Source organism: Protopterus annectens, chromosome 8.part0 (assembly GCF_019279795.1).
Source record: "Protopterus annectens isolate FY-2018-M chromosome 8.part0, PAN1.0, whole genome shotgun sequence".
Classification (NCBI taxonomy): domain Eukaryota; kingdom Metazoa; phylum Chordata; order Ceratodontiformes; family Protopteridae; genus Protopterus; species Protopterus annectens.
Genome location: NC_056741.1, coordinates 785,419,780 through 785,447,042, shown reverse-complemented (window position 1 = coordinate 785,447,042; position 27,263 = coordinate 785,419,780). Strand labels below are relative to the sequence as shown.

At 42.0% G+C, this 27,263-nt stretch overlaps 1 protein-coding gene across 1 annotated transcript in view; it reads right to left on the bottom strand.

Moving 5' to 3' along the window:
* Positions 1 to 27,263, bottom strand: part of ASPM (assembly factor for spindle microtubules) — a 2,279,206-nt gene that overhangs the window by 1,627,462 nt on the left and 624,481 nt on the right. Inside the window, exon 11 of the mRNA XM_044080257.1 lies at positions 1,026 to 1,201. Within this exon, the coding sequence (XP_043936192.1) occupies positions 1,026 to 1,201 (176 nt within the window). The remainder of the gene's footprint in view (positions 1 to 1,025; positions 1,202 to 27,263) is intronic.

Below are 27,263 nucleotides of genomic sequence, written 5' to 3'. Positions count from 1 at the left end.
ATCAGAATTGTCAAAGGGCGTAACTCTCTGTGGCCTATCCTATTCCTTATCTTTCTTCTTTTTTGGAAATTCAACAGTAGTCTGACTGACCGACACCATTTTGCGGTGAGAAATACTCTCGCTGAAGTGTCTAGCTACAATTTCAGCCCTTCTCCTAATAGTCCTAGCATTAAACGGAGCACAGAACCGACATCCCAGGACGTTGTGGTCTGGGCCTAGGCAGGTAACGCACAGGATATGAAAGTCTCGGTGTGGGATCGGTTTTCCACAACGAAGACAATTACTAACTTTCACTGACATCGGTTAAATGCAAGAAAAGGTTCCCCAAATGGGATATTTAGCTTTAGACGGTTACCTCCTCACTCTGGCAACAGCCAACCAATGCACTAGCGAGCTGCTTCTGGCTGCACGGCAAGAAAGACTGATGTAATGGCATCGGCTGCCTCATTTTGTAGCTCTGACAACTTGATGTTGGCTTCAGACACCAGACAGCTGACGCAGGAGGGAAACCCTTTACTCTGGTATTCAGGCCGGCTGAGGGCTACCCAGCAGGGATAACCCAACAAGTGATGACTGCAACAGTGAAACATGAAGAACATCAGTTCATGTTTTTCTCATTTCCAAATTACTTTAAAGATGGGGCTGTACCGCTTCAACAGGAGTTATAAACACAAAGTCTATTCTTTAACCAAATGTCCCATCATCATACTATGCAATTGTTAAGAAATGTCAAACTGCTTGGGGTTATGACAACCCTTTATACAATGAGAAAAATTAGCCCCAAGTAGTCAGAAGCAGAAAGATTTAACTAAGCTTGAAGTCCATACCTCCCTTTCCATTATCCAGTGAACACCAAAATTTCCAGACATAATGCCACTAAGTCATTAGAATATAGCAGGTAGCTTGAGTTGTTCTATGCAGTGAAAAGCAGTAAAAGTAAAAGCAAACACTATGCAAAATAATGATCTGTTACTCCTTTTAACTACGAGTAGTTCAGAAAATGGGGTGAAAAAGAAAGCACTTACACAAGGCGAATACCACAACGAAGATCGACTGCTAGATTAGTTACGGCAAAGTCAAACTCATCACGTGGGGTCTGAACATGACTTACAGGCAGGCCCAGCAAGCTAAGGTGGCGAGAAAGGTCACCTTCACCACTCAGGAAATCTCTCGAGAATGCCAACAAAATATCCTTGCTTGCCTATATTAAAGCAGAAGAAAACACATAAAAAATTTACATTTTAAGAAAGGGCAATTATAGCAAGTTTTTTAGGACATTACAGCAAATCTTAGAAAGACGTCCTGCAGAAATCATACTAAATTACAAAACCCTGTTACCAGCCTTCCAAAACATGACTTTCTTCACGCATTCAGTTGGTCCTTCAACAGAGAGTAAGGGTAAAAAGAAACAAAGAGAGGAATAGCTAAATTCGCACAAGTTCACCATACTAAATAAACCATGGCTAGACAGAGAGTAAAGAGGAGGAGGATAAATCCTACCAGATGTAAAAACCTCTCTCAAACAATTTGCCAAGTACTTTAACACATTTAATAACAATATAAATACAACATGGCACCTGTAATAACGCATCTTCAGTTTTGTCTCAGTCAAAGTATCACGGTGCGACTCTACAAGCTATAATCCAGGAAGCTAGGACTGAAAAGCACTTACCATTTCAGATGACTACAGAAGAAGCCTTCTGCAGTAAACAGGACTTCTTTTTTCAATATAACCACCACAACAATCGTTTACACTCCCATCTCTGTATCCAAGTTGCACATCTCTACCCATGCCTTCACCTGTCAGGTAAGGAGAGAAATCCTATTTCCTTACTACACAAGGTCTGATACCCATCTGCTGATGGAAGACAACTTATGAAACAGGAAACAAAACACTATGTACAATACACTAATCATGTACTCTGTTCCATCTTAAAGGAAAATTCATCAAAACAATCAGGATGGAGAAGATCTCAAAGTACAGTGGGGTGGTGGGAGGGTAGTAAGCATCCACTGCAGAAGGCTTCTTCACAAATCAGTTAATATAAATGAACAGCTGACAACAGAATCACAAGCAGTTAAAAAAAAAAAAATTACACCCATCACAGGAAAGCCTAAAGACAATGGTTTAGGGTATACAGTACTGAAGCACTGTGGAGCAAAACTCCTAGAAATTCCAATCTAAACACCCGGAAAAGGTGTGACTCAGTGATCAAGTGATCTCAGCACAAACATCAACAGTGGAGACATTTCTGAAGCAAGCACCAGAAAAACACAGGCCTGTAGAGCTAGGAATTAAAGAGAGTCATGTACTTACCATAACTTGGAATCTGTGCTGCCCAGCGTCATTATTCATCATGAATGGGTCTTGGATCCAAGTAGACAACAGATCAATCCAGAGCTCAAGCTCCTCTACTTGCCATAATCACCTGCTGACCTGTTAACCTCAGATCAAGTATGCTGAACAAATGGAAACGCAGAATAGTCTGTGCAGGAGACTGAAATACCCCCCCACCCCCCCCAAAAAACAAACAAAAAAAAAAACACTCCAGCTCTACCAGATCCCCAGAAGGAAGGAGGGCAGAAATGTTATGAATAATGACACTGGATAGCACGGATTGCAAGCTACGATAAGTACACAACTCGTTATCTGACAATATTTGTGTCATTCATCACGAATGGGTCAAAATCCCCAGACACTATGAACCCTGGGTAGCCTCAAGGAAGGATATGCTGAAGCACAGGGGAACCAAAGAAAGCCTTGTTCCTAGACACCCAGTCCAACTTGTAGTGTGAAACAAAAGTGTGGGGATTACAACAAGCAGCAGCAGCACAAAGCTCATCCAAGGAAAATTTAGCCAAGAAGGCAAAAGATGTAGCCACAGACTTAGTAGAGTGGGCCTTAACTGGTCTGGATAGCTCCATGTGCCTATCATAAAAGTAGGAAGTACAGCTAGCAATCCATCTGGAAATAGTTACTTTGGAAACTGCCAGACCCTTTCTGTTTTGACAAAAAGCCACGAAGAGCTGGTCCGACTTCCGAAATTCCTCAGCCCTTTTCAGATAGAAATGTAATTGCCTATAAGCATCTAAACAATGCAAGATATACTCTCATTTGTTAAGAGTAATTAGGGAAGAAAACCGGTAGTTGTAGTAATTAGGGAAGAAAATCGGTAGTTGTACTGATTGATTGAGGTTAGCTTCCGAAGCCACTTTCAGAATAATGGAGGAATTTATCTAAAGGACACCATGTCCTTGTGAAAAGACCATAAATGGAAGTTTAATGCTTACAGCCTGCAGTTCTCAGACTCTCTTGTCAGAGGTAATGGCCACTAAAAATGCGGTTTTCCAAGACAGGAACTTAATATCACAAGAAGCAACCGGTTCAAAGGGCTTTTGAGTCAAAGACTGCAGCAGCCAGGTTAAATCCCATGGTGGGGAATGATCTTTGAAAGGCTGTCTAAGAAGAAAAACTCCTTTAAGAATGGCTTTACACAGTTTAGAAGAAAGTAGGCTCCTCATTCAAATAGAAATTAGAAATGGCTGCCAACCGGAGCTTAATCATAGAGAAACGCACCCCATCCTGAAAGAAAGAAGACAAGAACAGGACAGTATCAGGAACCAGGGTCGAAAAAGAATCCATATTACACTGTCTGGCCTAAATAGAAAACCTTTTCCATTTACTGGAATGCACCTTCTTCATAGATGGCTTCTGAGATGCCAAGAAGATGCTCCTCACCAGAGAAGGAAGCCCGAACTGTGAAAGGATTACTGGAACTGGAGAAACCATGCGGTTAGACGAACAATCCGGAGATTGGGTAGTGGAAGCCCACAGGAATGGGAAATGAGATCCAAAACGCAATCCAATATCCAGGGAGGATACTTCAGATGAGACCATAGAAGGGAGAACCATGCTGCCTGACAAGGCCAAAATGGGGGCAGTGAGGATGAGAGGGGTCTCCAGGTGGCGAGCTTTCCATAAGACATTGGGTATTAGTGGAGTAGGAGTCCCTGCAGCCAATTATGAATCTCCCGCTGGAGACATCAGGGCAAAACGATTGCTGCATTTGTGGTTGACTGGGGAGGCAAAGAGATCGCAGCATGGCTGATCCCAGTGGTCGAATATCTGACTTGCCACTGATGGACTCGGGGACCAATCGTGGGGACTCATTCCCACATTCTCATGGCCTCTCTGCACATAGGATAGGGCTGTGTCTCCCTTGCATGTTGATACCAGACCACACCCATGTTGTCCATTTGAATTGCTATTGTCCCCAGAGGGAGGCACTCCTGAAAGGATTGCAACCTTAAAAGGACTACGCTCATCTCCATGACATTATGTGTAATTTGGTCTCTGTGGGGGACCACATAGCTTGAACCATCCTGCTCTGAAAATGCCCCCCCCCCCACCCCAACAGGGAGGCATCCATGGTCACTGTGGGCTTGGGAGGAGGAAGACCAAATGGTCTGCCTAGAATTAAGTCTTCAGACTGAAGCCACCAAGCTAGGTGACTTCTGCACATCTGAGTAATCCTGATGGTCATGGACATGGGATGAACTTCAGCAGACCACTGGACTGCCAGGGTTCACTGAAGAACATGTGATACTTGGCGAGTGGCACTAATTGGATGGGAACCGCCATCAAAACTAATGCTTGAAGAATTAGATGAACCGAAGGCCTTCTAGATCCAGCAAGCAAGATACCTGATCTTGAATGAGTTGGACCCTGCGTAAGGGTAGTGTTGCAGTCTCCGACACTGTATCCAACTGGACCCCAATGAACTCTAAGTTTTGGCACAGAGAAAGATTGGATTTGGGCAAATTAACTGTGATGCCCAGCTGCTGAAAAAGGTTGAGGGTGTAACTGGTGGCCATTAATAGTCAGTGCCTTGTAAGGGCCGTGAAGAGCCAATTGTCCAGGCATGGGAAGACCTGGAATCCCTGCAGCAGAAGATGAGCTGCCACCACTGCCATGCATTTGATAAACATCCAGAGGGCTGTGGTGAGTCCAAAGGTCGGGGCTCTGAACTCGTAGTGATTGGCCCCTAACCGAAAGTGCAGGTGTCTCTTGGAGCGTCTGTTGATCTTGATATGATAGTATGCATCTTTTGAGGTCCACTTAGCAATTCCAATCATCCTTGCACAACAGAGGCAGAATGAACTGGACAGTGACCATTCGGAACTTGGACTTCTTGACAGATAGGTTTAGTTCACTGAGGTCCAAAACTGGATGCAGGCTTCCAGGTCTTTTTTGGTACTAAAAAGAAGCAAGAATAACTTCCAGACCCTCGTTGTCCTGTTGGGACCTATTGAATGGCTCTTTTAAAAAGAAGGTCTTGAACCTCAAGATAGGCCAACTCCCTTTGGCAGGGTGGAACACCTGGGAGAGATTTTAGAACCAGATGGGGCTGAAACAAAGGAATGAAGTAACCCCTGGAAATAATCTTTCCCACTGATCGGGGGCAAGAATTTCCAGGTTAGTGGGTGAAGGGAGAATCATCCCCCGACTGCCTCCAGGGCAGGATAGTCTGGCAGGGCATCAGGAGTGCTGAAAGGGCTTCTCAGAGAATGGTTCTCGAGAGCCCTGATTCTGTGGACCCCCCCTGTACCTCTGGGGTGGCGTCTACCATTGAATCCCCTAAGCCGGCTTGTAGAAGGGGACTCCTGGGAAGCATCCTGAAAGGAAGACTTGAGTCTTGCAGAACCAAAGATTCTTACCCCTCCCCCCCCCCCGTGTTTTGGAAAAGGAACGTTGGGGAGTAGAAAACTTGATTCCTACTATGGGCAAAGTCTTACCCTCATGTTCACTGTGGGTCAAAGTTTCCTTGACGGACGGTCCAAACAAGGTGGAACTGTCAAAGGGGATATTAGTAAAGGATGCCTTAAAGGGTTCTGTAAACCCACGAAGGAGAAGCCAGGCATGCAATCGATTGGCAATGCCTTTGCCAGCCGCTTGAGAGTGGCCTCAGTTGCTTTGGAGATCAACCTCATCGAAGCATTAGCTAAGGAAGTCAGAGTAAACAGCCTAGGAGAGACCAGTTTAAGACTCTCTGAAGGCAGCAACTCTAAGGGAAGATGCAAGTTCCAATACCAAATCCTCTGAAGCCAGGTAAAGTGTGCCTTTTAGTTAGTTGCGCTCAGTCCGAATGTAGCAGAGGCAAACACGAACTTTCCAAAGTGGTCAATCGCCTGGGACTCTCTGTTCGAGGGATGGACCAAGGAGCGCTGTTCTGCCAGCTACTCCTTAGTAGCAGCGGCCACCACAATGGCATTGATGGGGACGCCCTTGCTCTAAAAGGTCTTAATCTTAGGAGGACTGAGAAATGTGTTGGGTTTTTTGGGCACCGGTTCCACAGTGTCCAGCTCCTTGCAAGCCCTGCTGGCAATGAGTTATACAAAATCTTCGGCAAGGGGGACACCCAGGTAGAAGATGGGCCCAACCCAAAGGCCTTCAGGAACACGGATTCCGCCGAAGATGGGGTTGGAGAAGATCAATCTCCTCTTTACTTAAGAAATTTGAGGATGTCCACAAAGGACACCTCCTCAGACGGTAGTCTGGGGGACCAGTCTCCCTCATCGAAATCCGTGTTTTCTGTGAGGGACTCATTGGGGAAGTCCAAGTATCTCCTCTTACACGTTCTCTTCCAAGGGGATTCCTCCACAGTGGGCTCGGGGGAGGACTTGGAAAAGACAGGAACCACATGGGCAGTGCCCATCTGAAGGCGCTCGTGGGAAGGCTGACCCTGGAAGGATGATGAGGCCTCGACACCCAAACCCGAGACAGGCTGAGGGGAGCTAGAAAAGAAGAGTTGGCTGCCAGACTGGAGAAGGTCCTCTCTACCTCCCAGAGAATGGGCTGGACAAAGCTCTCCTCTCCTCCTTGGCAGCCGGAGCCATCCAAGGAAGAAGGAACCCAGACGCAGCACCAAAGCCCCCAAGGGGGAACGGTACAAAAATTCCAGACTCGACTCCACTCACAGGGATGAGGCACAGTCTAATTCCAAGGGCAGCAGAACAGAGTCAGCCAGGGATCCTGACCGTGTTGAGAAGGGGAGGAATACCCGATACCATCGGCCTCTCACAAGGAATACTCTGGTCCTGACATTCCAAACCTGAATGGACTGGAAGATAAGAGTGGAGTCTTGCAAATGGGAAAGGTCCCCTGGGCATCTGAGCTGGGGATGATGACAAGCCCAACTCGATTTGGGCTTTGAGGAAACTCCTCCTTATCCTGTTCATATCCGAGGGTAGCAAGCTTATGGAGGATCTGGAAGATGCTGATGAATGGCCCGGACTAGCTGGGGATCCTGCCTTGGATCCCAATGCCCTACAGTCCAAGGAGGGGGACCAACTCTGATGCATTGGATCCAATCTTCTGGAAGACCTAGTTCGGTGGCTAACAATGACGATCGGCTCTGATAGAACAATCAGATCCGAAGTCCTGGAAGGACCTGAAACCTTGGGCGGCAAGCCAGATGGATTGTATCTGGTGAAGCTTAGCACCAAGTCGGATCTGAAGGCCTCTGCGAATGAAACCCTAGATCCGAGAGACTGATCCGAGGCTCTCGGAGCAGAAGTGTCTAGATCCAAAGCCACAGAGGCTGGAATCGGATCTACGATCAGAGAGCCTAGGCTTCTTAGAAAGAGAAGGACACCCCTTGGGAGGGGCTGGCCTCTTCTTTGGATCCTGAAAGGACTCGGAGGAAGAGCCTGATGGCAGGGGACCACCCTGAGCCAAGCCCTTCAGCAGTAACTTATTGTGGCACTCCCTAAGGGCCCTGGGGTTGAATGCAGCACAAATGTCACATTCAACCTCAAGGTGCACCGCTCCCAAGCTGTAAAGACACTCCTCATGTGAATCAGACTAAGGGATTTTCTGACTGCCCAAGGAGCACCTTTTGAAACCCGAATGTTTGTCAGACATTACTCACACACACACACACACACACACACACACACACACACCAGAAAAGGAAGAAAGGGAAAGAGCGGGAAAATGAGACAACGGTTAGGGAAGAAAAAAATATCACTAAGCCAATAACTTAGTTGTGAGAGGGAAGGTAAACTATCCTAGACACTAATAGAGACCATCGCTATTAGAAAGGAAGGAAAAAGAAAACAAAATAAGCCACTTATCTTAATATGAGGAAGCTTGAGCCTGGATCACATACTAAGTGTTTAGCAGCAAACAAGATCTGAGTGTTACAGGTCAGCAGAGCATTATGGGAAGGGGAGGAGCTTTAGCTCTGGATCTATCAGTTGCTGGCTCGGATCTGAAGTCAGATCCAAGACCCATTCATGATGAATAATGAAAGAGATTGCATTAGATCAGCAGATTTAACCAATGGGTGGTCAGACACCTGGTTGCAGCACAAAGTGTAGTCAGCAATTCTCTTGGAAGGGACTTGCTTATCCAATGCAAGCTGCCCTCTTGTTCCCAGAAGCAAGAGATATCAATTGTTTTGTCTTCAATCGGCTCTGCACCCTCAAAGTAAAACAGAACTTGCAACTGCACATCCAAGATAACAGCCCCACTCCCTACCTTATGAATTCTACTCCCACAAAGAAAACAGAGTTGTGCAAATTGATTTTCAATGACAATTATGTAAAAAAATTTCAGAATGAAAGGTGGGTTAGTCCTAAAGGTGCCCAGTTTTTGTGAGAGACCAAACAGAGTTCCCTGTAAATAAGGCCCCACAGCACAGAGAAAGTATAGTTGTGTAAAATCTTACCATAAAAGTAGATGTCCTTCCCTTCAGTGTTACAGCAACACACAGCTCACAAAGCCAGTGTCCCGAACAGTCACAGTCCTTAAGGCTAAACACACCTGATACACTTGTAATAGGTGACTATCGTCAGGCACACTGACATCCCGCTCAATTGGCTGAACAAAGAGAAGGTCACGGTGAGCTGCCTGTCGGGCGCTAGGATCCGCCACATAACACAAGCACTCAGGTCACTCCAAGGCAAGTACAAATATGACTCTTTGTCCATGCTGGTGTGAATGACCTGAGACGTACCTCCCTGGACTACATGAAAAGAGACATAGAGGAGCTCTCTGAGCATGTAGCCCAGGCCGGTATGACCCTGACCCTGAGTAGCATCTTACCCTCATCAAGAATGATGCCACAATATGAAGACAAGATGATCAATTTCAACAATTGGCTTAAGTATTGGTGTCATTCAAAGGGGATCCAATGCCTGTCAGCCTGGGATGACATGCTCGACAAGCCACGATGCTTCGCTAGGGACGGCTTGCACCTGTCACCCCTAGGCTTTCGGATATTGGCAAAGGCTCTTGCTACCCCCATAGTGCCTTTTTTAGGCAAGGCTCAAAAGACAAACCCACCTCCATAGGTATCACAAGAGATAAGAAACTAAGAGTAATGCTACTCAATGCCAGAAGTCTAAACCTCAAGATGCACGCACTCGAAACTCTCCTTAGCATGGAGAACATCGATATCTGTGCAGTAACAGAAACCTGGTTCAAGGCTCCCGAGAGCATCCCAGCACTACCAGGTTATACATCATACCATGCTTTTCGGCCCCAAAACTTGGACCGAACCACAAAAGGAGGGGGGAGTATCAATATTCGTCAAAGATACCCACACCTCCAGGTTGGTGGCACAGCACGAAGCAAATAAAATGAAATTCGAACCACAGTGTGCACTGAATGAATACTCAAGATCTGAAACACAAAGATTTATTCAACCAACAACAGACTAAGCATATGCTTTCACCAGCAACCTGGCTTCTTCAGAGTCTGACAGTAAAACACTCCATATAAAAAACACTCCACATTTAAAGCAAGAATGCATCAGGACTATCCATGTGCAACTAACAGTGGGTAAAACTGCCTTCCAGTTTATAGCCTGCTACAGGCCACCCTCCCAAACCCAGGAACCCCACTTGGCCTTCCTGAGAACGCTGGAAAATATGAAGGTCTCTCCAAACACCATTATATTGGGCGACTTCAACTACCCAAACATAGACTGGGAGCATTACTCTAGCTCCAACACCCTAGCCAAAGGTTCCGAGAATTTATAAACTCAAATGCTATGGAACAACTTGTTACCACTCCCACAAGAGGGGAAAACATACTGGACCTGATCATCACCAACATGGGGACTCTATGCTCCAGACCAGAAGTGTGTCCCTCACTGGTAAGGTCAGACCATAAACTAATCTCACTGGATATTCACATCCCGTCCCCACCCCCTGCCCAGAAAACCACAGTGAAAAACTTCTCTAAAGCAAATTTCACACTCCTCAAAACCGAGGTGTAATCCTTCAAAGCCCCCAGGCCTGTGGAATATATGGCCCAGAACACAGAATCCTTTATAAACGCATTCTATGAACACCTTCAGGAATGCATGGATCATGCAATCCCAAATAAAACCAAGACCCAATCCTCCAAAGGCAGACGTCCTGTCTGGTGGACCCCAGCCATAAACAAACTATACAATAGAAAGAGGAAGCTACTACATGATAGAGCAAAATCCCAAAAAAGGAAGGCATCTCTGATCAGTATTAGCAAAAAACTACGGGCACTCATAAAATCGTCTAAGGCCAGCTTCGAGAGAAAAATTGCACAGGACACTAAGGATAATCACAAGGCTTTCTTTAGTTATGTTAGGAACCTGGGTGGGAATTCACAGATATGCTCAGAATTAGTCCAAAATGACAAAAAATACACCGAACCCACAGACATTGCCAACATCCTAGCTGACAGGTTCAGTGCAAACCCCCCCCCCCCCAAAAGGGTAAATTATCTATCCCAGCAGAGTGCTGCCCCCCTGACATCTCAGCTGCTCAGGTAAGAGCCGCCCTCTCCAAAGCAAAAAACACAGCATCAATGGGATCAGACGGTGTCTTGGGCTGCGTCCTACATGAACTCCAAGAAGAGCTAAACCCAAAAGTAAAAATACTGTTCAATCTCAGCCTTACTACAGGATATGTACCCAAAGAGTGGCGTACAGCAACAGTGGTCCCTCTCCACAAAGGTGGTGCCTCAACGGATCCTGGAAACTATCGCTCCATAAGCCTGACTAGCTTAGTCTGCAAAGCTATGGAAAGGATCATCATGGACCTCATAAATAAAGATATTGGGGACCTACAGACACTGGATCCTAACCCAGTTCGGCTTTGTTAAGGGCAGATCCTGCCTCTTAAACCTGGTCGATTTCTTTGAAACAGTCACCAAGGCCATTGACGAGGGGAAGGTGGTCCACACAGCCTACTTGGACCTCGCAAAAGCCTTCGATACAATACCCCACTCGGGCATTATAGATAAGCTCACCAGCTTAAATATAGACCCCTATGTCACTACATGGGTTGCAAACTGGCTCAAGGACAGAACCCACATGGTGAGAATTACTGGAGCCATGTCAAACTCCAAACCAGTTACAAGTGGCGTCCCACAAGGCTCAGCCCTGGGACCTCTCTTGTTCGGTATATATTTCTCGGAGGTACAGGCCAACACGGAAGGACTGTGGCTGACCAAGTTCGCAGATGACTGCAAACTGGGTGCCATAATCGACTCTCCAGCCGACACAAGCATCCTCCAAAAGGGCCTCATAGAAACAGACAACAGGTGCCAGAGCCATGGCCTCAAGCTAAACGCCAAAAAGTGTATAGTCATCCCCTTTGACAAAAACAAAGTGCTCACAAAATTACCACATAGGTGGTAATCCATTAAGTACAGAAGAAGTAATTAGGGACCTGGGGACCCAAGTTGATAGCAATCTCTCATTTGAAAACCACGTGGCCAAAGTGGTTAGAAAAACATTTTATATAGCCCACCTAATCATGAAGGGATTCACATCTAGATCAGGGGAGATCATCGTGCCTCTTTACTCATCCCTCATCAGGCCCATAATGGAGTACAATGCCCCTTTTGGGATGTACCTTACCAGACACCTGCAGCAACTGGAAAGACCCCAAAAGTACCTCACCAAGAGGATCAAAGGGCTCAAACAGATGCCATATGATGCCCAGTTAAAGAAACTCCAGCTCTACTCAGTGGCATACCGCCTGCTCAGAGGCGATCTGTGCCTGACGTATAAAGCCATGTCCAACCCGGAATTAATGGACATGCTGCACCTCAGAAAATCCAAATCCCATCGAGCTACGCTCTCGAGAGACTTGAACCTCAGCACTGAAATAAATAGGACATGCTGGAGGGACAGACTCATAACCCAGAGGCTCCCTTCACTCTGGAATAAAATCCCAGTCCAGGTTAGGCAGAGTCCCTCATTGACTCTCTTCAAGAGGAATCTTGATGAGTGGATGGGAGATCGTAGGTTTACCCCGGGTATCACTTCTGTGTCACTGTTAGACAGAGGCACAGTATACTAACCTAAAATTAATTTAAAATGGGTGGCGAAAGCCAAACACACTCTGGCTAGGCTTATAAATGCCCTAGGGCAGATAGCCTAGTATGAACCTATGAACCTATGAGCATTCCTTACTAAAGGGATCCCCTGCCAAGGATAGCCCTATGTCTGGACAGTATACCAAAGATTTACGTTTTTTGAAGGACGGTATCAATGTGACGTACAGATATACCTACCTCTGAACTGAAAAGCCTCAGGAGGAACAACAGTCCAAGGACAAAAAAGGAGGAATATGTGCATCCAGACAGAAAAAAAAGGAAAGAGTAGAGAGAAACAAGGAGGAGGAGGGAGGGAGCAAATACTGCAGCAGTAAAAGGAAGGACATTACTGTTATGGCAAGATTTTACACAACTGCACTATGTCCTTCCATATCACTGTTGCAGTATTCCTTACTAAAGGGAGAACACAAAAGCTCGACAGGAAACTTGGAAGGAGGAGGAGGAAGGTCCAGCACAGCCCTCAAGATAGCCTTGCAGGACATCCCTGGCAAATCCAGATGTTACCCTGGAAACGACATCCAGTTTGTAATGTTTAGTAAAAGTATGAACAGAAGTCCAAGTAGCAGGGACCGGTATCCAGTCCCTAGAAAAAAAGCACCAGAAGAAGCCACAGCCCTTGTAGACTCAGCCTTAACAGAAGCAAAAAGGCTTTTCCCATGAAAGGAATTGTGACAATGTGAGGAAGTGCCTGCTATGCCAGAGAGAGTAGAGCAGTGCATGTGTAACATATGCAAGCATAGCTAGCTGAAGTCTTGTAAAGAATTTTGTCATTTGTGTATCAAACTGATTTGTGCAGATGCTTGTGTTAAAAATGTATCAAAAGTGGGTCCTGGTGAACAGAAAAGAAATATACAGGTATATCAGACTGTACTGCTGTAACTGGTGAAATGTATATATGTTAAAGAATGCTGGAAGGGAAGGGGTTAAGCTCAGCCCAGCTTACCTTAAGAAAAAAAAATAGCATGAAATTAAATTACTAGGTTTAGGCCACAATCAGGCCTGAATGCAGCCAGAGACACAATGTCTGCTCTGGGATCCTGCTCTTATTGTCCTTAGTGGTTAGGGTGCCAGAGGATGGCTGGTTAGTCCCTACAAGAAGGATGAAAGTACTGAAATTGTTTTTACAGTCTCCAGATCCCTTAGCAAAGCTCTAGGTGTGCATTGGGACACATCTGTGCTAGATTCACATTCAGCTTCTAGTCAGAGGGTTGTAGGTAAACCACATAGTTAGGTGAACAGACATGATGTCATTCTATTACCAGCACTGAAATTATTTTAGATACTAGTGAGAGATGTGATAGACTCACCCAGCACTTTGTTTTTGGGAACCTGAAAACAAAAGACACTCATTCACTTCATCTTCCCTCACTTTAGTAAGTAACCAGGGAATTGTAATTCTTCACTCAGGAAAATTGTGAGATTAGCTAAAATTATTTAATTTCTGTATCTATCTGAGTCTTTCTGCGTGTGTTATTTTTTTACATTTCCTGTGAACTGAAACTCTGGTGTTTATTGTAAATAGTTATCAGTATTTTCATGCCTTCGATTTTATTAATTATTATTAAATACATTTATGCCTTTCATTGTGACTAGTCTTTTAGAAAATAGTTTAACCTTTGAGAGGAATTGCATTTATTGGGTGACACTGTAGCTTCATGCTCCTGAAAGTCTTGCTGTGGGCCATGAATGGATTTTACGGTTGGATGCAGAGCATGCACCAGGGCTCAATACAGCAGTTAGTATTTCTCCTGTCTTAAAAAAGAGAACTGTTTTTAAAATAAAACAAAGTAAAATAGTTTTTTGATATGAAAAATATGATGAACTTTGTTTTCTTTATTTTTTAGTATATGTTATAACATTATAATGTATTTGCCCTGAGGTTTCACAGTTTTGTACTATTTGTTATTGAAGTTTTAACTAATTAATTGACTGCGTTATTGCTTTATTGGCTGTGTCACATGGCTTTAGTAACTATGCAAGTGCTATTGGATTTTTTCATTGTATGTATACACTGAAGGGTACTTCCCGAAAGGTTTGTGGATTTAATAAATTTGTGGATATTTTACGCTCAGTGTGTGTCCATAACTTGGGAGTTTTTACATTTGTTGTTTTTACTTGGATCTCCAATAATGGTCAACCTTAGTGCTGGCCCATTTGTTTCTGGTTTTGGATCAGCCTTAGGTGCAGAGTGTTGGATTTTATAATGACAGCCGCTTTTACATTTGGCAAATAATGGGATTAGCAACAGTCGCTCTATACATCAATTATTACAGGTGACCAATAATCCTCTACTTACACAACTGAACAGTTCATCACCTGATTGTTTGACTGATCAGGATTCGTTGGATAATGCATTTAATAGACAACTGAATCAGAAAAGAAAACTCAATCTTTTAAAAAGTGTAGTGGCAAAGACTAAGTTTCTCAGCATATCTAGAGTATGGGATAGTCCCTTGTGGACTTAAAATATTCAAGATGCCTTCTTTTGGTAACGAATACCCTGAATTTTTGGCCAAATGGCAAGAACTTAATCTCAAACTAAGTGCCGATTGCATGAGAATAATGAATGAACTTTTTTTTTTACAAAATTTAACAGGATATGCAGGGCGAGATTGTTACAGCAGAGAATAAACTAATTGAGATGCCTACATTTAGTGAGAACCACGCCTCTTACAATGATATGCTTCAGCAGATAACTGACTTTGAAAAGAAATTAATGTAAAGAAACAGAAATTATACAGATTATGACTTTAAAAATGGTAGCATCTTTTCCTGGCCAAGGGAGCGCCATACTAACAATAATCTGAGAAAAGGGAACTTAATAATATAACTGATAAGCAACTGATACTCTGGATAGTTTCTCTCTGAATGAGACAAACAATATAGTAAATACCAGTGTCAATCAGATGTCTTTTAATGAAAATATAACCTCTGTTAGTCAGCCAATTCAGTGTAATATGCATGAGAATGTTTCAGGATCCACCCATGTCCCTAATGAGAATGGTAGAGTCCAATCTTCAATGGATTTTAAGAGCAGTAGCATACCTTTGGTTTTAAAGTTACCAGAAGTGATTACAACAAAGTAGAGGGATACCTCAAGAGACAGGATGTCAAAGAAAAAGGGCAAGAAGAAGAGATGTCGCAGCAGAACACTGAGTGAGGTGAAATAAACAGATTGTCTGTTATTAATCTAGTGTAACACTGACTGAACATGATGTCAGTTTGCTTAGTAAAGACTTGCAATTTATTCCCTCAAGAAGTGATAATGTTGTTGATGCTCTCATGGACTTAAAAACTTTTACTAGGAATCTTAGTTTCAAGTTATTTTTTAAGGAGTCTATGAATACAACTCAGGTATGTAGAAAGTTTAGCTTGTTTATACTGCCTTTTATGATTTGTGGAGGAGTGAAATAAGGGAATATTATGGCAAAAATGTTTTATAATCTTACTTCCATGGAATATGAAGGACTTAGGAAATTAGAGAATAATAAACATGGTATAATAAAACAGACAGATAAAGGAAGGGCAGTGGTTATATTGAACAAAGCAGATGATATGTACATGTTTGAGTTTTTGAATATTAAGGCATTTAATAAGATCAGCAGTACTGAAGCATCTAAGTTAATAAGTAGTTAAGATGATTATACACGAACTACAAATTAATAATGGCATTAATCTTGACTTATTTAATTTCTTTACTGTTTCTTGTAAAGAATAGCTGTTATATATGGATTACCAAATATGCAGAAACATTTACATCACCCACCCATGAGTGGATAGGTATTTAATGAAGGTAAAAAGTTATAAACAGGACACTAGGGATTTTTTTAAATAAATTATATGAATGGCATAGTACACAGAGGAACAATAAAAAACAGTGCTGCCAATGTAGATAAAGCCGGATACTAAAATAACTCTCTACAAATAAAATTAAATAGTATTACTGGCACCACGATGCTCTGTGTTAAAAAATACTTTATTATAACTTCCAGAAATCGCTAGTAATTAAACCTTCTCCAAAAGCTTCATCAGGCAAAACAGTTCTAAGGCTAACAATGATAATATTTAAATAAAATCAATATCACATGACCTAAAAATTCTTAAAGAAACATGTACAAAAATATATACTAAAAATACTAATTGAAATATGTAAAAATTAATTTAGACTGTAAAGCTTTAAGAGTTGGTTTCAAAGTAAAATTATCATTTAAGCCTGGATATGCATAGGCTTTAAATCTAAGAATTCACTTACTTTCTAAACTTTCAATATAATTATTTAAATCTCCGCCCCTTATAGTCTCATAAATATCTTGTAATATTAGAAACTTAAAAATGTGTGGCATTTCTATTTCTAATGTGCCTATACATGGCATTAGTGTGTATTTCTCTCTTGATTTCTGATAATGTTCACATATTCTATCTTTAAACCTACGTTTAGTTTTACCAATATAAAAAGCTTGACACTGTGAACATCTAGACATATAAATATTAGTAGTGTTACAAGTGCCATGACTATTAAGTCTAAACAATTTGTTAATGGATGCTTAAAAGTAATATCTATATCAATATACTTGCAAAACTGACAAGTATGGCATAGTAATGTACCAATTTTCTGAAAAAAATGAGTAGACTATTTTTCTTGTTCTTTATAGCACTTTTTCTGTTTAATGTTACTTACATTTTTGTAACCAAAGGTTAAATTCTGTGTTGTAAGATTTTGGAACACTGGGGTACATTTTAGCATGGGCCAATGCTTTTTTTTTATTATATTTCTGATCTTACTAGTATTAGCATCATAAGGTTTAATACATCTAAACTTTTTAGTTTTATCTTTGATATTCTTATTTCTTTTATTTAAAAAATGCTGCTAAAAATGGGGTTAAGGGAGTCACCTATGTCAGTTTTTATTTCTGTTAATTTTTGTAAAACATTATCCCTATAACCTCTATTTTTAAAATCATTGTAACAGTAAGCATTTGCTGATGCATTACCTGTATTAGTGTTTAATCTGACTGTATGAATAAGATGATATTTTATTACATTAAATATAAGAGGTGGATGCACTGAATGTCTATGCAAATAAGTATTTTTCTTTACCTCTTTCTTAAGAGTAGTCCCTATAATGTTATTAACATTTTTTAAATATTATATCTAGACAATCTATTTGCTTAAACTTAATTGCATGCTTAAATCGTAGAAAATTGGTCGTAGACTGCAAATATTCAATAAAGTTATAAAAATCATCTACAGCACCATGCCAAATTAAAAAAAATGTCATCTGCAAAACGTTTATAGAATATGAAATTACCTAAATATGGATTCTTAGTCTCATTAAAATACATAATTAATCTTCCAATTGTTGACAGACTGGCATAACTACACCCTTACATTTGTTATATACTGAGTTGTGAAACAAAAAAAATATTACTTAAAACCAGTTCAACCAGTGAGCAAATGGCTTCTGTTTCTACAGAAGAATAAATAGAATTAAGATGAATGAATTCTCTTAAAAATTCTATACCTATATCATTAGGTACTGAAGTAAAAAGAGCATTAACGTCCAACGTTACAAAATAACTATCAGCAACATTACTATATACCTGTGATCAAGAGTAAAGCTGTTCTAAAAAAAAATCAAAGATATCCTTAGTGAGGGTATTAGAATAATTTAAAGTCTTCTTAAGTAAAAATTCTAAATAATTAGAGACGGGCTCAGTAACCCATCCATTGGCAGAAACTATAGGCCTTAATGGCAGGTTGGTGAGACATTTATGTATTTTTAGGGATTCCATATATAAAGGGGATGCGTGGGTTAAACACATGAAAATATTCAAAACTCTCCAACGTAATTTGACCATTTAAATGCATATAATAAATACTACTTTTAACATGTGAGATTATAAAAGCTACTTCCTGATGATTTATAGCTTGATAGTCACTTGTTTGCAACAATTTTAACATCTGTGTATTATAAGTTGAATCCAATATAATAACTCCACCACCCTTGTCAGCTGGCTTTATAACTATATCTGTATTAAGACTTAATAGTCATGGCACTTGTAACACTACTATTATTATTTAAATGTCTAGATGTTCACAGTGCCAAGCTTTTTATATTGGTAAAACTAAACGTAGGTTAAATGATAGAATATGTGAACATTATCAGAAATCAGGAGAGAAATCAACACTAATACCATGTATAGGAACATTAGAAATAAAAGTGCCACATGTTTTTAAGTTTCTAATATTACAAAATGTTTATGAGACTATAAGGAGCGGAGATTTAAATAATTATATTGAAAGTTTAGAAAGCAAGTGGATTCTTAGATTTAAAGCCTATGCATATCCAGGCTTAAATGATAAATTTACTTTGAAACCAACTAGCTTTACAGTCTAAATTAAAGTAATTTTTATATGTTTTAATTAGTATTTTTAGTATATATTTTTGTGTGTTTAAGGATTTTTAGATCATGTGATGTTGATTTTATTTAAATATTATCATTGTTAGCCTTAAAACTGTTTTGCTTGATGAAGCTTCTGGCGAAATTTAATCACTAGCGATTTCTGGAAGTTATAATAAAGTATTTTTTAACACAGAGCATTGTGGTGCCAGTAATACTATTTAATTTTATCTGTAGATAGTGCACAGAGGAACCGGAATTATATTTTGTCACTTTGGATATTCGATCATTATTTACTACGATTCCCATTAGTTAGGGGCTAGATGCTGTGTGTGAATTTTTATGTGCGAATACAAACATGCATGGGAGAGAAGTAGAAACTATTTGCAAGTTACTTGATGCTGTTCTCAATAATAATATATTTATGTTTCAGGACTATCATCAGAAAACTGGAGGGCCAATGGGAACATCCATTGCCAATACTTATGCAAATATAGTAATAGCTAAATGGGAAGACCATATTTTCAGTAGTTCTTATGAAGTGATCAAGTTCTCTTCTTCAAACGTTTTGTGGATGATATATTTTTATTATGGGCTGGTGAGAGCCCACAACTGGAAATATTTATTGATTATTTGAATCATATGACTGATTTTCTACAATTTACTGCAGAACACTCTAATGAAACTATACACTACTTAGATATTAGTTTAAAGAAAGATGAAGGCAATATTATGACTTCAATTTATAGAAAAGCCTGTACAAATTAACAGATTTGTTCACAGAACTAGCATGCATGCCCCACAAAAGTATAGTTAAAAGCCAGTTTATGCGAGCCAGTAGACTAAATACTGATAATATTTTATGTAATGAAAAACTGAGTGAAATGACATCAGAGTTTAAAGAACGTAGCCATGAAAACATTGTCCTGGCAACTAGAGAAACTGATGGTAGACCTTAGGGATCATACTACAGGGGCGGATAGTAGTGGAGTTAATACTAGGTGTGACCACATAAGATATATTTACTACTTTTAGCAGGAGATTTTATGGGGTAAAACATATCATAAAGAACTTGGATATTTTAAAGACTATGCCAGAAATTTTTAATATAGGAGTGAAGCCAAGCTTTGCATATAAGAAGTGTTCAAGTTTAAAGCAACGGCTGTGCTATAAAGATATGGCCACCAATGGCTCACAAGTGATAAGGAAAATGGGTACTCTCCCATGTAATAATTGTAAATGTACTGATATTATGAAAGAGAATGAATTTCTGCATTCAGTGACCAACAGAAGGTATATGCAAGTGTTTTGCTACATGCAATACCGCTAATATAGTGTGCATGGCCAACTGTGTTAAATGCCCTGCATTCTACATAGGAAAAAGTACAAGAAAACTTAAAGGTATAATAACAGAACATAAGTCTGAGATACGTAGAGAGGTCTCCAGTAATGCACTTGCTACACATGTGATGGAAAAAAGGAACTTGATCATAAATTTCTGTTTAGGGTAATTGACTTTAAACTTAAGAATAAGAGGGGAGGTGATTTAAACACACGAAGTATGTAAATATGAATGGATTTTATGGTTAGATGCAGAGCATACACCAGGGATCAATACAGCAGTTAGTGTTAAGCCTATCTTGAAAAGGAGACAGGTGTTTTTAAAATAAAACAAAATAAAATAAGTAATTATTTTCCTGATATGAAAAATATGATATTTTTTTAATATGTCATAACATTATAATATTGTATTTGCCCTGAGGTTTCACTGTTTTGTACTATTTTTTATTGAAGTTTTAACTAATTGTTAACTGACTGCTTTACTGCTGTGTCACAGAGTTTTATCAACCATACAAGTGCTAAAGAATTTTTTCATTCTATGTACACACTGAAGGGTAGTTTCTGAAAACTTTGTGGATTTAATCAATTTGTGGATTTGTCACTCAGTGTGTCCATAACATGAAGTTTTTATATTTGTTGTTTTTACTTGGCTCTCCAATAACGGTTAACCTTAGTGCTGATCCGTTTGGTTTGTTTCAGGCCTAATATGAAGGACATCTTAAATAAGTTGATCTCAAACCTAGAAGTCAAAGGCAGAGACGCAGAAATAGCTGAGAGGTGAGCTTTAACTGAAGAATATGCCAACTCAGCATGGAACAATTCAGACATGACAGACAGAACCAAAGTAACTTCCACAGAAAGTGAATCGTAGTTATGAGCAAGACACCAGACAGAAAATCTCTTATTTGGAGAAATACGATTTCCTAGTAGTTGGTTTCCTGGCCTCCTGCAAAACCCGAAGCATATCCTAGGAAAAAAAGGTGCCAAAAAGGGATGAAAACCTCATCACCCACAGTGTCAGTTGAAGAGTGGACAAGTGAAGATGGATGAGAGACTCCTTTGTCTTGTGTGAGTAGGTCCACCTTGTGAGGTAACTTGTGGTGAGACTGCCTTTACCTAGGTGCAGAAGAGGGAAAGTACAGTTTTGTACCTACCATAAATGTAGATGTTCGAGTGCTAATACAGCTGCAGTCATAACAGATGGGTTGTCCTGCCGTCAGGCAGGTCCTCGGTCGGCCGAATTCCAAAGTCTAGGTCTGGCGTCGGTTGTTGTCGCCTCCTCCCAGACGTCAGTGCGATAGGGGTACAAAAGAACCAGCTGACGCCATTTTCTTCAGTTTTTCTTGCCCCAGATGTCAGGTGCCCCCAGAAGGAAGGCAATACATAAATTTATGTAATAATGCAGTGCAATATAATCAAAAAAAAGTAGTTGCAAGCAAATACACCATAAATGAATACTCCAATCAAGTTGTATGAGGAGGTGTTAGGCAATAGGCCTGTCCCAAGAGGGGAAGGAGGGAGTGAAACATGGACTGCAGCTGTATTAGAACTCGAACATCTACATTTATGGTAGGTACAAAACTGTACTATGTTCATCGTGCATACAGCTGCAGTCATAACAGATGGGTAGAATCCCAAAGCTAAAAAAAAAAAAAAAAAAAAAAAAAGGGTGGTAGGCACTAGGTGGAACCAGGAGGAGCCAGGATGCCCTGCAAGACTGCAGTGGCAAAGCCTGCTCTAGTTTTGGAGTATAATGGTAGGTGGTAGTGCTTGGAGAAGGTATGCACAGAACTCCAAGTGGCTGCTTCCAAAATATCTTTGGTAGGAACTCCTCTGAGGAAAGCTGCAGAGGTAGCTGTGGCCCTTGTGGAGTGAGATCTGATGCCTGCAGGCACAGTTTTACCATGAAAAGAGTAACAAAAGCGTATGCAGTGGGCTATCCATTTTGAGATTGTTTGTTTGGAAATTGGCTTCCCTTGAGCTCCTATAGCATAGGACACAAAGAGTTGTTCTGATTTTCTGAAAGGCTTTGTTCTGCCCAAATAATAACGTAGCTGTCTGTGGATGTCCAAGGAATGTAGTAGTCTCTCCCCTTTGTTTTGAGGATTAGAGTAAAAGGTAGGTAAGTGAATAGCCTGATTCAAAGCTACCCTGGATACCACCTTTGGCATAAAGGACGGATTGGTTGGTAAGGAAACTCTGTCCTGATGGAAAATGATGAAAGGCTGCACAGACATGAGGGCTTGTAGTTCCGATACCCTGCGAGCTGAGGTGATAGCCAGAAGGAAGGCTGTTTTCCAGGACAAATATTGCAAATCTGTTGAGGCAGCTGGCTCAAAAGGAGGCAAGGTCAGCTTTTCTAGAATGAAATTGAGGTCCCAAGCAGGTATTGGTTGTTTCCTTGGGGGTTTTATATTCTTAGCCCCTCTGAGGAACTGTCTTAAGAGGGGATGAGAGAATAAAGGAGGATCAGTGTTGTATTCTGCAGAAATGGCTGAGGCATGGATTTTGATGGAGGAGAATGAAAGTCAACTGCTTAGCAGCTCAGCTAGATACTGTAATATTTGAGGTAAATTCAGTATTCCAGGATTCTGGCCCTTTTTCTCATTCCAGGCACAAAATCGCTTCCATTTTGCGGAGTAAGCTGTCCTAGTAGAAGGCCTTCTGGCCTCTAAAATGACATCCTGCACCTCCTTGGAGAGTAGGGTCTGTTGTGAAGTTAAGGAATCTTCCATGCGGCCAGATTGAGTGTTTTCAGATGACTGTGAAGAGTTTTGAAGCTGTGCGGAGTCAGAAGAAGAGGCATTAGAGGTAGGGTCTATGGTGGGGAATGCGTCAGGCTCCTCAGGAGTGGGTAACAGTGCTGTCTTGGCCAGTCTGGAGCAATGAGAATCATCTTTGGTCTGTCTGCTTTGGTTTTTAATAGAACTTTGGGCAGCAGAGGAAGAGGTAGAAAGGCATAAACTGTCATTGTTGTCCAACTGAAAGAGAGAGTGTCCACTCTCCAGGCCTGTGGATGAAAAGTCCTTGAGCAGAATTTTGTCAATTGGTGATTTTTGTGGGAGGCAAAGAGATCTATGTCTGGCCTTCCCCATGCTTGAATTATTTCTGTAAAAACTTGAGGGTGCAACTTCCATTTGTGTGGGTCTGTCATATTTCTGCTTAGGTTGTCTGCCAGCGTGTTTTCCTTGCCTGGCAAGTACTGTGCTTGAAGTTCGATTTGTAATTCCGGAGCCATGTTCCAAAGTGACATGGCCAGCCTGCATAGGGGGTATGAATGGGTTCCTCCCTGTTTGTTTATGTACCACATTACTGTGGTGTTGTCTGTCCTTATCAATAGTTGGCCTGGATGCAGAAGGTCTTTGAAAGCTATAATAGCATTTATTATTGCTAGCATTTCCTTTTGATTGCTGTGTAGGTGCTTTTCTTTTAGGGACCATTTGCCCTGAATGCACCGATCTGTCATGTGCGCCCCCCAGGCGTAGTCCGAGGCGTCTGTTGTGATGACTTGATTTGCTTGAGGCTTGCAGAATGGGAGACCTGTGTTTCTTTGGCATGCTTGAGCCCACCACAGAAATTCCTTTTGAAGACATGGAATCAGTGGTATTATTGTTTCCAAACTGTGGCTGTGTTGAGACCATAGGTTTTTCAGGTACCATTGAAGTTTCCACATATACATCTTTGCACATGGGATTAGTAGGATGCAAGATGCCATGAATCCCAGAGCCTGCAGGATTTTCCTTGCAGTCAGCCTGGTGAAATTTGCTAGTTTTCTAAAGTATTGAGTTAGTTGCCCCTGTTTCTCTGGCGTGAGGTAGGCCAGCTGGGTGTTTGTGTCCAAGTTGGCACCCAGGAAAATTATCTTTTGTGAGGGTATTAGCCTTGATTTCTTTTTGTTGACTGTGTACCCCAGAGAATTCAACAACATTATTACAAAAGCTAGATGTTTCAGAAGTATGTGCTTGCTGTCCGCTTGGATCAGGCAGTCGTCCAAATATGGGTATATTTGTATCCCTTGAAGTCTGCAGTAGGCAATTACTGATGCCAGGCATTTCGTGAATACTCTGGGCGCAGTAGATAAGCCAAAGGGCAATGCAGAGAATTGATAATGGGTTGAACCTGCAAGAAATCTGAGGTATCTTCTGCAATTTTGTCTGATTGGGACATGCAGGTATGCCTCCTTGAGGTCCAGTGTTACCAGCCAAGACTCCTTGCCCAGCATGGGAAGAAGCTGCTGTAATGTGAGCATCTTGAATTCTGGCACGAGTAAAAATGTGTTTAGGATGGATAGGTCCAAAATAGGTCTCCAAACTTTTCCCTTCCTTGGTACCAGGAAGAGTCTGGAATAAAAACCTTGACCTTGTTCTTGAGTAGGTACCTCTTGAATAGCTTTCATGTCCATGAGATCTGAAATTTGTCTTTGCGCCTCTGCCGTTTGATTGTGTGGCAGGTTTGGCATGCCTCTCTTTTGTGGAAGGGTGTGAAAATGGAATCTGTAGCCTCTGTTTATAATGTCCAGGATCCATTTGTCTTTTGTGACAATATGCCAATTTTAGAAAAAATAATGCCAGTTTTCCGCCTAAGGGTGCTGCCATTTGAGCCTTGCTTGGCATGCAAAGGGGAAAGTCATTGGGTTTGCTTTCTGAATGGCTGTGAACTATCCTCACCACCTCTTTGTGTAGGAGCTTGCCATTGTCTGCCTCTAAACGATCCTTGAGATTGCCCTCTGCCCCTTGGGCGCCTGTATCCACCTCTTTGGGGTCTGTCCGTGGCTGGAAAGGACCAATTTTTGGAAGGCCAATTTCTACTGAAACGTGGAGGTTGTACCTGTAGAAAATCTTTCACTGTTGGCATTGATTTAGCTTTTTCCTCCATTTTCTTTAATACCTCCTCAGCTTTAACACCAAATAATACATCCTTTTGTAGAGGGGCATCTAGTAATTTAGCTTTGACATGATCTGGTAAGGTTTGCTTCTTGAGCCAGGCATGTCTACGTATGATTGATCCTGTAACAGCAGCTCTACATGAAGCCTCTAGAGCATCAAAACCACATTGCAAGGTATGTTTACCCACTTGTTCTGCACTATGCATCAAATCCTGCAACTCCTTCAAGTCTGGTTGTTCAGTTTGTGACATTTTGCTTCTCAACTGTGATAACAGAAACTGTTGGTACTTTAACATATGGAACTGGCAGTTTAATGCCCTCATGGTTAAGGTGGCCGAGGTGTATACCTTTTTCCCCCACCTTTCTAAAGCTCTGGAATCTCTCTCTGAAGGTAATGGATTTTTAGCAGTGGAGGCCTTAATTCCCTTGGGGCCCTGTGAGATAGTTTCTGGGTCAGCCGCATGCCTTTTGTATAAGAATTGGTGAGAGTCAGGAACCCGGTAGTACCTGTCAGGCTTGACTGGGGCTGGAGGTAAAGAGTCTGGGTTAAGGCAGGCCTCCGAATACACATCATCTAGTATGTCTAAGACAGGAGGTATAGCCAGAGGCCTGTGCTGAGGGAGCAAGAGAAAATCCCTAAGCCTTTTCTTGGAGTCTGAGTACTCTTGGCCTTCCCAGTTGGAGTGTTCCCTCAAGGTATGCAAGGTTTCCCCAAAAGAGTAATCCTCAGGGGGGGAGACAGAGGGAATGGACTCCTCTGCATCAGAATCTTCAAAAGGGGAGTATGAATGTTCCTGTTCATCAGAGTGCTCTGAAATAATGGAGGCCTGGTCCGAGGAGGGGGATTCTTCCTCCACTCTGGGCCTTTTGTCCGGGGGTTGAGAACCCCTGATAAGAGTAATTAAATCCTCAGCCATTTTAAGCATCTGTTTTTTAGGCATGGGGCCTGGAGAAGGGCCCTGTGTAGCTTGTCTCTTAGAATGCATGGCTGCTTTAGACTTAGTGAAAGCCTTGATGGAAAAAGAAGAGGAAGGCCTGAAGACACCTTGAGAGGAGGCAGACCTGTCTACATTCTGAGTTTCACCACCTAGAGTGGCTTCGGTATCTGTAGTCGGGGTGTGGGCCGAGGAGCCTGCGACCTCGGGCACAGTAGACACCGCCAATGAAGTGTCGTCGGTAGGCAGGGGCTGCGTAGGCGCCTCGCTGAGAACCGGACCACCTATAGTCTGCTTTGGCGTGGTGTTGGTAGAGGCCGCGGACCTCGTGTGTCGGTCCTTATCTTTGCGTCTTTTAGTCAAAACTGGAGTCGGAGTATCCGACGACATAATGTAGTTAAATTTTTTGCCAAAATAGTGCTGGGCGAACTCCGCCCGACGCTTAATGGTGCGTTTGTTGAATGTAGCACAAAAACGACAGACCGAGAAGTCGTGGTCTGGGCCTAAGCAAGGAATGCATAGGGAATGAAAATCCTTATGCGGTATTTGCTTCCCACATGAAATACAATTATTAACTTTGTCTGACATCGGTCTGAGGCAAGAAAAGTTTCCCCAACGGGGTACTTAGCTTTCAAGAAGACTTCAGTTGCAAAATTTTCATAATTTCAGGAGCTGGCCGACCGGCACTTGCGAACTGCTTCTGCTTCGGGCACTGCGCGGCAAGAAAGACTGAAGAAAATGGCGTCAGCTGGTTCTTTTATACCCGTCGCACTGACGTCAGGGAGGAGGCGACAACAACCGATGCCGGACCTAGACTTTGGAATTCGGCCGACCAAGGACCCGCCTGACGGCAGGACAACCCATCTGTTATGACTGCAGCTGTATGCACGATGAACATCCAATGCTGTCTGACCAAAAGGGAGTCACCAACAAGATTTTGGGAGAGTCTTGTTCTTTCTTGAACAAGACCCTTGGTATGATAGGAAGGGGAGGGAATGTGTGGAGAAAAATCCCCTTCCAATAAATAAACAGGGCACCCACTTTCCATGCCAGAGGACTGTGGACTCTGGTACAAAAGAGAGGAAGTTGTCTCTTCAAAAGGGAGGCAAAAAGATCTACCTGGGGAGCACCCCCTGGTGCACAATGTCCAGAAACACATCTCTGTGAAGCATCCATTTGTGAGTCTGTGTTATGGACCTGCTCAGTCTGCCATGAGATTCTGTTCTGAAGGAATATAAAAAGCCTGAAGAGTTACCTGATACTGGACAGCCAGAGTTCAAACCTGAACAGCTAGTCTGCACAAGACC